The sequence below is a fragment of the Sardina pilchardus genome, chromosome 3 (genome assembly GCF_963854185.1).
Source record: "Sardina pilchardus chromosome 3, fSarPil1.1, whole genome shotgun sequence".
Classification (NCBI taxonomy): Eukaryota; Metazoa; Chordata; class Actinopteri; order Clupeiformes; family Clupeidae; genus Sardina; species Sardina pilchardus.
Window position 1 is genome coordinate 11,284,560 of NC_084996.1, and position 14,144 is coordinate 11,298,703.

A 14,144-nucleotide genomic window follows, 5' to 3' on the forward strand; every position below is an offset into this window, starting at 1 on the left:
ACTTTACGTTGATTGCTGATAGGTTATCTGTAACCAAGAGCAGCCATATTATTCTTTTTTATATATAAATTACACACATCTATCGGCAAACACGCAAAACACGTATGCTAAGTAGTTGTAGAGTATGCAAGTGCACATGATCAGCAGTAATGTCTCCAATCCTGGGCCTGATTTACAGAGAGTCTGTTTCTACACTGTAGACCTACTCTACACCAGGCCTATCTAGACTTGTAGGCACACTGTGTGTTCTGTGAGAATATTGACATGATAATTTGCGGGAATATCTATATTTTGATGTTTTCAAAGGCATTTATTATTATTATTATTATTATTATTATTGTCATTAATAATATTACTATTATTATTATTATTATTAATATTATTATTATTATTATTATGTTGTTGTTGTTATTGTTTAGCAATGTCTGTTGTCAAATAACCTAAGAGGAGTTTGATTTTCAGGATGAACAGCCAAAAAATGTTGGAAGGCTATATCAAAGAGGAACCTTGGAGCATGAATCCCTTGTAGGCCTTTATTGAAGCCATGTCACAGGTATGATGACATGTTAGACTGGGTAATCCCAGCCCGATCTGCCGGCAATTGGATTTCCTGCCGTTCAGGCTGGAAACCTGCACATTTATCTTTCCTGCTTCCAGTCCACGTTTTCTGGAACCAATCACAAACTTATCTACCAGGCACACCCAGATCGTTTGTCTGATTGGTTGAAGGATTATCCAAACGGTATAGAGTCATTTGAAGGATGCCCAATGATTATGCTTCTTGCACAGACTCCCCAGACTAATGTTCAAACTTGAAAGATTGAGCAGTCTGGTGATAGCAAATTCCAAAATATGATAATGTCTCATTGTGCACTGTGTACCATCATGACTCCCAGGGATGTAGCCTAGTGGAGACTAAACACAGTTTATCCACCACTGAAATTTCAGAAATAGAGTTTATCCACCTCTCAAAAGAGTTTCACCAATTACAACGTTTAACATAAAAAAAATCACACTGTATTATCCATATTCACAATGTACACTCATCGACATTCTAGGAACCATTTAATAACACTGGTGTTGTTATAAACATTGGGACAGCAACCTCCACTATCAAACTTGCAGTCCACCTTACGATAATCGCAGAATTCACAATTTACCCATCTCTTATTTCACCACTACAACCCTGATGACACCATTAAGGAAAACACACTGAATAATTATGCAAACTTTATTTACATGTTCTAGGGATTGCGACCATTATTTTGCTGGTGTACTCATGCACTCAGTCAATCTGCAGTTCTTTCATTAGTAATGCACCTCTTACAAAAATGTAATTGTGGGTACTCCAACTCACGGTCCCATAGCCTTGACACTTATGTCTAGTGGACATGCAGTGACCTAAAACAAGCCAGCTGTTTGTCGGTTACCACAAAACCAGGTCCAGTGGAATTATGTCCTCTTGCAGAGGAGTAAAAGTCCTGCCACATTTTTGTTCCAACCATTTCACTTAAAAATGATCTGATTATCCTAAGCACAACTTTTAAGCCAGGTAGATCAGCTAATTAGGGAAATCACCTGTGTTAAGCGCACAGGTAGAACCAATACATGACAGGACTTTTACTTTGGTTTGAAGCCGGACTTTCCTCTGTCCTCTTGAGATTGTTTCTAATGGCTTTGACTGTGCCCGTCTCCAACCCAGCACCCCCAAACATTAACGAATCCAATGTTTTAACTGTCAGAGAAGAGACCATTAAAAATCCAGAGTGTATCTATCCTTTTAAGGCATTTGTATAGGTGTCCAATATCTACTGAAGTCGGTCAAGTTCAACCCAAACCACTGCCCTCTGCAGGTTGTGGATTGTACTGCGGATGGCATCCAGGAGCTCTTCAGTGCTGCTCCAGGTCCCTGGCTGCAGGGTGTGGTAGAGCAGAGGCAAAGTTTCCAGCAGCAGTTCCTCTGAGTGACAAACCGCCATGACTTCATCCTCTGTACGACCACAGAGCAGTTTCCTATTGTAGTTCAACAGTAAGGATTATGAGTTGTGATTTTGAATCAATATAGGCCTACATAATGTAATGGTGTAAGCAAGTGCAAAGGAAGAGATTATACACAGAAACAAAATGTTGGTTCGTCAGATGCAAATGTTGTGAACAAAGATGGGAACCTACTTGAACTTTCGTCCTTTCTTATCCTTGGGCTTGATGTGGATGACAATGGGATACACTCCCTGCTTCAGAAGAGCTTCAACACTTGCAAGGCCCAACTCCAGGAGACAGTGCCTGTCCTACATTTACAAAACAGGTCATTACAGCATGCTTGAAAGGTGTGAGAAATGCTGCCTTCAAGTGTTTACAAGGCTCATGAATCCCACCTGGCTAATAACATCCTGTATGGACTGTAGGCGAATTCCCAGTGATGGCCCAGATGACTGAAGCAGGAACACCTTCTTGTCAGGTGTCTCTGACACAGGGATCGGCTCTAGAATGTCAACAAAAAGTTCTCTAAAACTCATTATGTTCTCAAACTCAGCTGTTTCTTAGCTAATGTTCCTTGCAGTAATGTGTATGCTAATTATGCTCACTCCACACATGCTGTCGTACCTGGGTGGCAGGTGTTGAAGTTCAGACCAGATGCAGCTGGCTGCAGCAGTCGCTCGATGAGAGCGTGGGAAAGTAAGGAGGGGGAGAAGATGACGGGACGTTTGGATTGGACTGGCACTGGCTGCACCATACTGTAAGGAATCAAGCTCTCCTCATGACCTGTCATGACAAATGCACACACACACACATATTTTTTTTGAAAATATTAAAAAGTCATGTTATTTAATTGTGTATTTCACTTAATTTCAATAAAAATGTAGATGTTTTGTTTTGATTTAGTAAAGATAAATCAACTAAACATAATCCAATACAGTTTCACTGAAATTACTTGGAAAAACAAAATGTAAAAAAATGATTTGTGAAAATGTATTAAAATGGTGGATATAGCGTTTTGGAAAAGAACTCTTAATTTCTTTCAGACTGCTTACGTGCAGTGCAACCAAAACGTTTTCAGAAACGTTCAAGTTTCAAATGACATTGCTGCCTGAAATGCTTACGTTTGTTAAGTGTGTAGCAGACTCGGGAGGTGGAGCTGGTTTGTACGTTCGTAGAGACAGCCTTGACCAGTCGCACCTCCTCAGTGACTCTTTTGTAGAACTACATAGAGGAGGAAATGGAAGAGAGCCACATTGAAGGATATGTGTCATATCACTCGGCACGACTACAAAACTTAGCTGCAGTTATAGTATATAACTATATTAGTGATGTCGGTTAAGTTAGCAGTGACTCAATATAGCCAACCATACCTTCCTTTTAATGTTATTTTGTTTAGAGGCAAGGGTGCGCAACTTCACAAGTAGCAACTGTTGAGCCCTGAAAGTCAAAAGAGATGAGCAGTGAGGTCAACTGTTTCTCCTTGGGTTTACCATGGTCATAAATAAGAACATTTATCTCCTACCACACTATACCTGTTGTAATTCGGCATGGCACCAGCCTGTAGGGGCTTAGCGGTTTGAGGGTCGACACGACAACAGCGCCACTGGTACCTCCCTTTGTAGCATGTGTCTGTGACGTGGAGTATGTCGTTACAGCTTATGCCCAAGCAGGGTGGGTCACCATTGGAATCTATATCCAGGTTGACCCGCACATAGAAGGAGTCTGCTCCAGCGAAGGAGGTGGAGGACATCTTCTCACACAGCTGGGAGTAACCTGAAACATCAGAGAGGTCTTAGACTTCCATATCCATTTATAAAAACTAACCACTGCACTGCCAATGATGTATGTGTATAGTAAGTTAGTAAGTACATTTAATTTACAAAGCACATTTACACACAGAATAAGCTGACCAAAGTGCAGTGAATGACTAAAAGACACATAATACAAAAAACATTTGACCAATAGTCATAATTATATGATGTATATATCAGTATCCATGAAAGAAACCAATCGGGTCTAAATATTTGTTTGTTAGTAAACAAATGTGTTCCAAATCCAAACATGTGAGCAATATTTTCAAAGTAATTGTGGAAGATCCTTCCTAGATGTTAGTCATTTGACCATACAATAATGTCACTCAACTTCTGTATAACAAGCTTCAGTATATGACAATTTGGAGACACAGGCATGCAGAGGTGACTTTACCTCCTTGATTAAACTTGTGTTTGAGAGAGAAAGGGTCTGTCCACCACCGAAGGGAGAAATGAGCAACCTCTGCTGTGCACTGAGAGAGGACAACATTGCCATCTCCAGACAGAACTCCTTCCAGCTGGGTCGGAGAGGAATGATTTATTACCATCATGATATACCAATATAATGTGTTTGTATGCATAATTAGACTAGGTTAACACTTACATGAACAATATCAGAGCTATAGTTGAGCCAAACATTTGACATAACATGCAATGTGTTTGTAATACTGTAATGTTGTTCTATAATGGACATCAATTCTGTCTGTCTGTGCATCAGTGGTCATTTTTTTTCACCTCCAGTAACTCACTGCCTTCCTTGAGTCCACACTGCTCAGCAGGAGATCCCGGCTTCACACTCTGTACAAATATCCCTGTTTTGTTGCCTCCAGCGATGGTGATGTCATCGGATAGGCTGGACATGTTAGGTGCCTTGGGAGTAACGGGTGTCGTAGGGATGCTCTCTAATCTGGATTCACAGAGGAGATGAGGAAGTTTATGGGAGGAGTTGTCACCAACAAATAGAGAAAGTGACCCATTGGTGATGCTTTTTAAAATGCAATCTAAAGCTTTAAAAAATTATCTTACGTGACCAGACATCCTCTAAAATAATCTAGTGACTGGGAGATTGATTATGAGAGAAGTTACAATGAACCTGTTCAGAAACTGACAAATGGTTTAGAAAGTCTCTGAAATGTGTATTTTAAATAAACAATATGGCTAAACAAGAAGCCTAAACAAAGCTTTACAGAGGCCTTATGTTAATAAAATGCTCTCAGGTAACGTAATGGCTCTAAAGTAAAGGCTCTTACTCAGCTGAAACCTGTGATGGCTTCTTGGGGAGTGTTGGGGGCAGGTTGATCAGGTCAGGAGGAAAGAGGTGAGATTGCAGAGAGCTCCAGGAATCCCATAAAGACGGGACACTCTCCTCACTTGCAACTGACCCTGCCATATAAACGGGTTATAAACCACACGTCACATGGGGAACATTCCACAAATTCCAAGAACATTTATAATAGTAAGTGTAATGTACCTGGTTAAGTAATGGTGATAATATAACATGTCAGAGTGAGAGTTACACATATTGAACAAGTTTATTTTATGTGCATTCAGATTTTTTAGACAAAAAAAGCCTAACCTGTGGTATTATCATTTTCATCACTGCCCCAGGAATCCAGGTCAAACCTACACACAGATTCCACACTCAATATACATTATCTCATATAAAACATCCAAATGGCCACACTAAGGTTGAGCTGTGCTGACTTACTCAGTGGTAACTCTACGGTTGATGGAGTTTACATGAGGAGGGAAGGGGAAAGTTGAAAGTCTGTTGATTTCTTTTTCGCTGTCTCCGATCTGTTCAAAAAAATATTTAAGTTCATGTTATAAAATACTTATTAGATATCAAATTGTGCCTTTGTGAGTAAGCATATCAGTGAGTAAAAACACTCACACTCAGAAGATTCTCCTCTGAATTGCACCGGGAATCTGCAGAATGAACAGTAATGGAAGAGATAAAATGATGATTGATATATTTATATTCTATTTCCAACAGATAAGAACCTTCTCCCTTTATGACTATCTTATGATTTCTAGGACATAATCACTGATTTCCATTCATTAACACTATTAATACATATGAAAACATTACATGACAAGCAAAAAACACCATACTTCTTATTTTTGTCTTTTTTTGGCAAATTTGTTGACACTCACCTTCTGATTTATCACTTTGTTGGCCTCTAGAGGGCGACTGTGAGGCATAAAAAAAACAATGTTGCATCACCATTAAGCACTAACTTAAAACTGGACTAGCATAAACGTCAACGACCACTGGCTACAAAAGACTGAGTAGGGAGTGACAGAAGCAGACCTTGTGCTGCAGTTGGTTTGGGCTATCTGTGTAGGGGCTTAGGCTCAGGGAACAGCAGGGACCGAAGCATTGCTCTTCGCTAAACAGAGATAGATGAGACTGGGACAAACACAGACATGTAAAAAATATGTTGAACTTCAGACTGGGTGTGAGTATATAGTCACGGAACTGTAATACTGAATATACACCAATAGCGTGTGGAAATAATGGCGTTGTTACAGAAACCAAACAAAACACTATGCACTTCGATGAAAACTACTGATTGTGATTATAGACATGCAGACTCACACAGTGATGGCAGGGGGCGCTCTGCTCCCGACCCTTCTCCTTCTCTCCCTCCAGCTCTCTCTGGAGCTGTTCCAGATTGGCCTGTAGCTCTGTGATACGTTTGCGCAGCCGGTTCTTGTCCAGCAGACAGTCAGTGAACTCCAGCTGCAGGCTGTCACGGCTGCGCAGGGCCTGCCCAAAACACAAACAAGTTAAAAATATGAGGGTGATAAGATCTCCACCTTCAATGAGAGCAGAAACACAAAAGCAATGGAATGTCATGTCTACTTTTGCGAGTCTATCAGATAAACATTAAAGGAGAAATCCTGTATAGTACAACCGGAGCCCTAATTTTAGATTGTTTGTTTGGGTCTACATTTTTATAGTGACATAAATTGGTTCACTTTTAAATTATAACACTAGAAAACCATGCCAACCTTGAAAAATGCAATACATTTGGTATAACTGCTTGTTTTTCTCCACTGACTAGCCACAACATGTTATCAAAAGTATGGTATGGAGAAGATCTCTACAGAGATGCACATGTGTCTGTTTGCCTTTAGAAGTGTTCTAAAACAACTCATCTTCCAGTCTCTGATTGAGCAACCTTTCAGTGCCTGCTAGCCATTTTAGCGCCTGGTGTCCCAGTAATCAGAATTACAATCTGATCAGAATCAGAAAATTGACCAGTACGCACTGAATGGGATGCTGGACCAGAGGCCAGAAGAGGAGGAAGGTGTAGCACTGACTGACAGCAGGAAGAGTCCAACAGAGGCCCTTTATAAAGCACAGACCTGGTCCCGCTCTCTCTCCAGCTCCATGATCTGGTTGAAGTACGAAGCGCTCCTCTTCTGCTCCGTCTCCCAGTCCAGCTGCAGCGTCTGCACCCTCAGCTGCATTTGCTCATACTGAGCCTCTAGCTACACCAGAAGAAACCACACACATACACACACACATACGCATACATACACACACACACACACACACACACACACACACACACACACACACACACACACACACACACACACACACACACACACACACACACACACACACACACACACACACACACACACACACACACACACACACACACACATGCCATGCACAGGTAGGAGGACTTTAATGCAACAACAGGAAACAGTCTCTTTGTTTATAGCTTCAACTAGATGACACAACCAGCACACTTAATTTGTACTTTTAAATAAATGGCTAAACTGTCATTTCACTGAGTCTCTGAGCAGGCTCCTGAAGTGTTTCATGAGATTCTGCAAGTCAACTGCGCCAGCAGGAGTCATGCAGAATCCTGACATACACTTTTAAGGCGTGAGGGAAGGTGGTGGGAGGCGTGGCATATTCCGTCACACTCTTCCAGAACTTCAGTTTGTAAACACCATTTAATATGTTTTCCACTATCAGAACACTTTTTACAAACAGCCAGAAGATATACACATAGGCATGCTCCAAGCCCTCCACATCCCTCATCCCCCGCTCACTTTGTCCCGCTGCATTTCAGTACTCTCTAGCTCCCCCTGTAGTTGGACGATGGTAGCGCACAGCTCCTGCCTCTGCTCTGCGGCTTCCCTGCGGTCCTGCTGCAGGATGTCCAGAAGAGCCTACAGGTGGACAAGACACGTGTGAAGATGCTGCATCAGTGACCAGTCCAAAGTTTAGTTTAATCTCACCAAAGTAACAGAGCCTAGTGAATTAGTTCCATGGCATAAGCTACAAACTCTCTTTCTCTTTGTGTCAGTCGGCTGTCGGCACCACTCTTCACAAATTCTCTGGGGCAAATTATTAACTGGTGCCCTCTAATGGTAATGAGACTACGAACAAAATGTCCATACGCTTAAGTGAAGCTTTAACTCTTTAATTTTCAAGGGAGACCACTCCACGTGTACGACTTGTGTCACCTGTGTGCCGAGCCGCTTGTCCTTTTGGAAGTCTACCGTATGCAGAGACTTTGGTTCGTCTAAAATTATGTCCAGCGTGCTGGACACCAGACTGGTGCGCTTGCTGGGAGTGTTGTTGTTGGATTGGTTCCCGTCCGCTCTTTTCTCTGCTTCCTGCAATCTGCTTCTCAGCTGTTCAACCTGCCCGATAAAATAGTTATCAGTCACGTAATACACACTCACACCACACACAGCCACTCCTGTAGTACTGCAGTGCAAACATGAATACCTCTAGCGAGATGGGCAAGATGCCAACACTGGCAAATTCATAGCTTTAATTTAGACTAGTAACATATACACACTTGATTTGTCTATTGCTTTAGATGAAAGCATCTTTTTTCATATTATTGATGAAAAATCAACATACAAAAACCTCTGATAGATGAAAACATCTGAATCCAAGTGAATGCAAATTCAGTTTTACTCAGTAAATTCACTCTAGTGACCCACTTGTAACCCTCTCTGATTTACTGTTTGACTAGTCCATAAATCATTTCCATTCACTACAAGGGTACCACAAAAATGAAATTTGAACTTGCACTTTGTACTGCATGTCAATAATGGGACATTATTGGCAGATGTACCGGAAATAACCAATGACTCAGCCACTGGTAGTGACATAAGCTGGGGCTCTCCATGTTATCTAGACAGCTGTCCCAATCATGACCAACTTATCCCGGCACACCTATTTCACACAACGCATTTGTAGTAAGTAATGACCATGCAATTACCCATTTCCTTGTACATGATACAGTAAATCACTCAACCACTAAACTAAGGCCATCAACCAGCAGAGCTGAAGCTAACTGTACAACTCACTGAGACTGACTTCAAATGATATTGACCTGCAAAATTTTAGGGCTACAATATTATGCTTTCTCTATGTGAGTCCTAATGCTTAATAGTCTCTTCTCTCTCTAATACAAGACAACTCTCCCAGCTCCACCTGATCCACCCACCCTCTTATCCTGCAGTCATCCTGTTGTAAACAAAAGATCAGCTATCACCACGTGTACCTGTTCCAGCAGCCCTCTCTCCCGGGCAGAGGCCTTGCTCTGCTCCTCCAGGGAGTGGGAGTACTTGACCGCCTGCTCCAGGAGTCTCTCCTTCATCCGGCTCAGCTCACGACTGCTCACCTCCCAGTCCTGCCTCAGCCTGAGAGAGAGAGAGAGAAAGAGAGAGAAAGCACAGCTCCAGCCAAAGAAGGTACAGACTTCACAGTTCAAAGTTTCTATATACGGACAAACATAAAAATAATCCTTTCCAAGAATTTTAATCTAGAAAATAACAATTTAGGTGATCTGTCCTGATCGGTGAAGGAGTTTATTCTGATGAGGTGGATTACTCGTTTCCCTTGCATTGAAAAAGAGTGGGTGTGAGTCTTTTCAACGGCGTGATCTGACTCCATCATGCATGCTTATTAAATTAATCAATACTCTCTAGTCCCCTTGTGTTACAACTGCACTCCAACATGTCCACATCACATCACAAGTTCCATTCCTTAGATGTTCTGCATCAGCAACAGTTATGTCCTAGGAACTCCTTTCTATAAGAAATAAATTAATCCAGCCACTCCAATTACAGTGACAACGAGGAAGGGACATGGGTACATTTAAAAAGCCTTTATAACTGGCTACTTCATTCTTGTTTCGACCTAACGCAGAGGTCTTCATCAGGGCTTAGTTGCGTAGCTGTTGGCACATGTCCTTGTTGTCCTCGTCGTCCCCGTAACTGGAGTGCCTGGATTAACTTCTTTCTATTGGACGGATCCCCCTTACGTTTTCATTAAGAGCTACCAGCCATTTGCTCTGAGTCACTATGTCCTATTGTGTGTGTCGCCACTCAGTACCTCTCCAGCTGGATGCGGTCGGCACGCAGCTCCTGGGCCTTGCGCTCGGCGCAGCTGCGCTCCTCCTCGGCCATGCGGCAGCGCTGGGACAGGCGGCGCTCGCACATCCGGCACGCACGCAGCTGATCCCGCAGCTTATTCACCTCCAGCAGCAGGAACTGAGTCAGGCCCTCTGGGCCGTCCTCCTCTACAAACACAGACAGGGAGCGGCAGACCGGGGACAAGAGCCCAGGGACAGAGCGGAAGAGACAGATATAGAGGAGACAGATATAAGAGATAGAGGAGACAGATAGAGGAGACAGAGGAGACAGATATAAGGGACAGAGGAGATAGAGGAGACAGAAGAGACAGAGGGGTAGAGGGGCAAAGGAGAGGTACAGATATGCGATTAGAGGCAGAAGTAAAGACAGGAAAAGTTTGGAGAGTTTCAGAAGGAGACATGAGGCAAGCAAGAATACAGACAAATCAGCTACATGATGATGACATCTTCAAGATAGGCACTGGCTCATTTCTCATTTATGTGTATGGGCTCAGAGACACACACACACACATACCAATGACACTATTATGTCTGTGTGTACCTAGGATGCAAGAGCAGCGCTGTGTGGGCTCTCGCCCAGTCAGCTGTGTGAACTGCTCCGGGTGGTAGAACTCCAGAGACTCCATGAAGGCCTGCAGCCCACGATGGCCACGCTTCCGTAGAATGTCCAGCAGACGACCTGACAGGGGTCAGGGGAATACGGCCTTTAACACAGACTCTTCATAGCAACATTATGCATGCAGATCAAGACCAAGTGTGTAATTATGAAGCAACATGGTTGAAAGGATATGATGAAAGGATTAAGTCCTGAAAGATAAAATATACATTTCAATTCACCATTTAAATAAGCATGTACCGTATTTTCCGGACTATAAGGCGCACTTAAAAGCCTTTCATTTTCTCAAAAAAAGATAGTGTGCCTTATAATCCAGAGCGCTTTATATATGGAATAATTCAGGACCTCGAATTGATTTTGTGTGATACACGGCGCTCTGTCAAAATGTTATTGTGAACGCATTTGATAAAGTTTGACTGACTGACTTATCGGTTTTGTTTCGCTTAATGCGCCTTATAGTCCGGTGCGCTTTATATATGAAAAAAGTTTGAAAATAGACCATTCATTGACAGTGCGCCTTTATAATCCAGTGCGCCCTATAGTGCGGAAAATACGGTATATATATATTATATTTTTTTCTTTCGTATTTGCATAGTAAGGTCTCCTTTGTGCTCCCAAAGTCTCCTCCTGTAGCCTGCGTTTGTGTCTCACCAGCCTTGCTGATGCGCAACGGGTACAGGGTGGAGTTGAGCACCTCGTCCTCGTCCTGCTCGTCCAGGACCTTGCACTGGCGCAGGTACGGCGTGAGCTTCACCGGGTTGAGCAGGCGCGTCAGCTTGTGCCTGGCGCCCTCCACGCGGTCCCACCACTCCTCCACGCGCTCCTCGCACCAGGGCGGCTCCGCCTCGCTCTCCACCTCCTCTGGCGGCTCCCTCGCCCACACTGGCATACCTGGAGCCCAAAGGGGACGGGACACTCACCTCAAAAACTCTATTTGCCTTTACCATAATATTAAAAACGTGCACATTTGCAGACATTGTCATTTTCAAAATGACTTGCAGTGTAGCGCAGGTATACATTTTCAACAGGTTGTCATCTATTAACTTTCATGGAATGTCATTCAAATCCATGAAAGGTTTTTTTGGCAATCCTCCAGTCTTCCCATGCCTCTTATGCAATACCATTCATTTTTGAGTGGAACGGTTATCTGGTTTGGTAGAACAAAGCTGTTTGCTCTCACTAATTGAAAAGGACTTACTGGAACAATGTTTGACATGCATTTGCATATGCATCTATAAATGTTGATAAGCATGGAAGCCAACCCACGATGGTGTGATAAGTTACTTACTAAGTTACTACAGAACATTACTTTTAACATGACTGGTTTTATAAGCATATTTGTTTATATGTGACAAATAACGTTAAGCAAAATACAGCAGTCACTAGTCCAGCAGTCAGTTATTCATTACCTCCGCCAAGGAGGTTAGGTTCTCATCGAGGTTTGTTTGTTTGTCTGTTTGTTTGTTCGCAAGATAACTCAAAAAGTTATGGATGGATTTCGAGTAAATTTTCAGGAAAGGTCTGAAATGACCCAAGGAAGAAACAATAACATTTTGAGAGTGATCCGTATCACCGTCTGGATCCAGGAGGCGGTTATGTTTTCGCTTGGCAGAGGTCTGCGCTCTCGGAGTGCTTTTCTAGTTTCACAGATGCATCAGCAAGCATTAGCAGGTAGAGGACATGATTTAATACCACGTGGAAGGAACGCACAGCAACCATCTTTCAAGTGGAATGAGGGAGTCGCCACAGTTGTAAGTTAAGCCTTATCTCTCAAGACAGAGCTGTGAGCGTTATAAATGATATTCCATGTAAAAGAGGCCCTGGATGTGCACCTGCAGAGAGCAAGAGTCTGGACCCCTGCCCATAAACACTCATCGCGGATGGGATGCCACATGTGTGCCTTGTCTCAGGCGAAAAGAATGCCAGACTTCTGTCGGAACTCTATTCGCGCACTCCCACTATACATGAAGAAAAACTGATAAAGAGGACAAGTAGGTCAAGGTGTGTGGGTGGATGGCTGGGAGAGCTGGAAAGAGCCGGAGGCTGACTTGTAAACACTAGACCAGCATCTCACTGTATGGAGAAGTAGCATGCATGACTTGTCTAATATGATCCTGGATTGCTAGTGATAACCAAAGCCCATAGCCAAAGAAAACATACATGCACCGCAACAAAACACAAGACAAGTCCAAACATGGCACCATACATGGGGCTTCACTTCCTGGAACAAGATGAACAACACCTGACTCAGGAAAAGCAAAAAATAAAATCTGACATTTGATTTGAATGAATCTACTACACCATTCACTGACTTAATGTGGTACTGTATGATAAAGAAATACTTGGCCTGCTTTACCATGGACACAGAGAGGGTGCCATTGGTGGCCTGTTGTCCTGATAGCAGATTATCAAAAATATGCATAAAAAGATTTAGCATGATCATCATTAAAATGTGAGAAATGTCAATGTACTTCAGCAATAGACTGATGTTATGGTAGGTATAGTAGATCTTTCTTAAGGAAATACAGATTACCCGTTCCTTGATGAGCTATGTTATTGGCACATTTGAGGAATCTAAAGAGTGTGAGTGAGTCTTATTAAGCTTTGATTAAAACCTTGTAAAGCCAGCCACAAACAATGTTGGATTAGGCTGTTTACAACCAGGATGTCACATCCCTATGCCTTCATTCCAGCTATGTTGAGTGCAAGTTATAACAGGTCTCCAGATCTCAACAATCTTTCTCTCTCTCTCTCTCTCTCTCTCTCTCTCTCTCTCTCTCTCTGCTCTCTGTCTGTCTGTCTATCTGTCTGTCTGCCTCTCTCAAGTCATACCACTATTTAACTGTTTCACAGATGTAGGCAATTATTTCTCTTTAGAAAATCCACATATGCAGGAAAAACATGGATAAACTTGATCATTGTAACTGCAACAGTCCATCATTGCTAAGCGTTCCACTTTTATTGAACGAAGTTGGCTAATTTATAAATGTTGCCTATCATTCTTTCCATTTTCCGAACCGTCCAACTCAACCTGTCAAAGTACTATCAATGGAGCCCGGCTGAATGGAGACGTCTAATGTTATCCCAAACGGTTCGGAAACATGTCACTCGTCACTTTCAGTATCAAAACATCCTGGTATGAAGCTGGAAAGTATAGTGCTTACCACTCATGGTCACCACTGTGTCCGGATAATGCAAATATAACACAGGTATACGGTCCTCAGGGAAATCCTAGACACCAGCACTGATATCAGCTCAAGTCAACAGCAAGACATCCTGTAGGTTACCCTACCGTGTCCCGTAATGTTTCAC

General features: G+C 42.6%; 1 protein-coding gene across 1 annotated transcript; it reads right to left on the reverse strand.

Moving 5' to 3' along the window:
* Nucleotides 1-937: 937 nt before the first annotated feature.
* Nucleotides 938-14,144, reverse strand: zmp:0000000896 (caspase recruitment domain-containing protein 11). Its single transcript, XM_062531789.1, has 24 exons — nt 13,997-14,144; nt 11,484-11,723; nt 10,758-10,895; nt 10,177-10,363; nt 9,344-9,482; nt 8,289-8,468; nt 7,872-7,991; nt 7,167-7,292; nt 6,394-6,564; nt 6,106-6,204; nt 5,949-5,985; nt 5,686-5,720; nt 5,500-5,588; nt 5,368-5,414; nt 5,042-5,174; nt 4,527-4,698; nt 4,186-4,309; nt 3,513-3,753; nt 3,351-3,417; nt 3,102-3,201; nt 2,605-2,763; nt 2,376-2,482; nt 2,173-2,288; nt 938-2,013 (listed from the first exon to the last, which is right to left on the reverse strand). Exons 1-24 carry the CDS (start codon nt 14,001-14,003, stop codon nt 1,809-1,811), a joined length of 3,039 nt encoding a protein of 1,012 aa, XP_062387773.1. The 5' UTR covers nt 14,004-14,144; the 3' UTR covers nt 938-1,808.

Excerpts from the sequence above, each read along its gene's own strand:
- zmp:0000000896 (XM_062531789.1), bottom strand. Across the intron at positions 5,589-5,685 it reads CAGAGGAGAATCTTCTGAGT|ATCGGAGACAGCGAAAAAGA; the intron begins GTGAGTGTTTTT and ends TTTTTTGAACAG. Across the intron at positions 4,699-5,041 it reads CCATCACAGGTTTCAGCTGA|ATTAGAGAGCATCCCTACGA; the intron begins GTAAGAGCCTTT and ends CTGTGAATCCAG.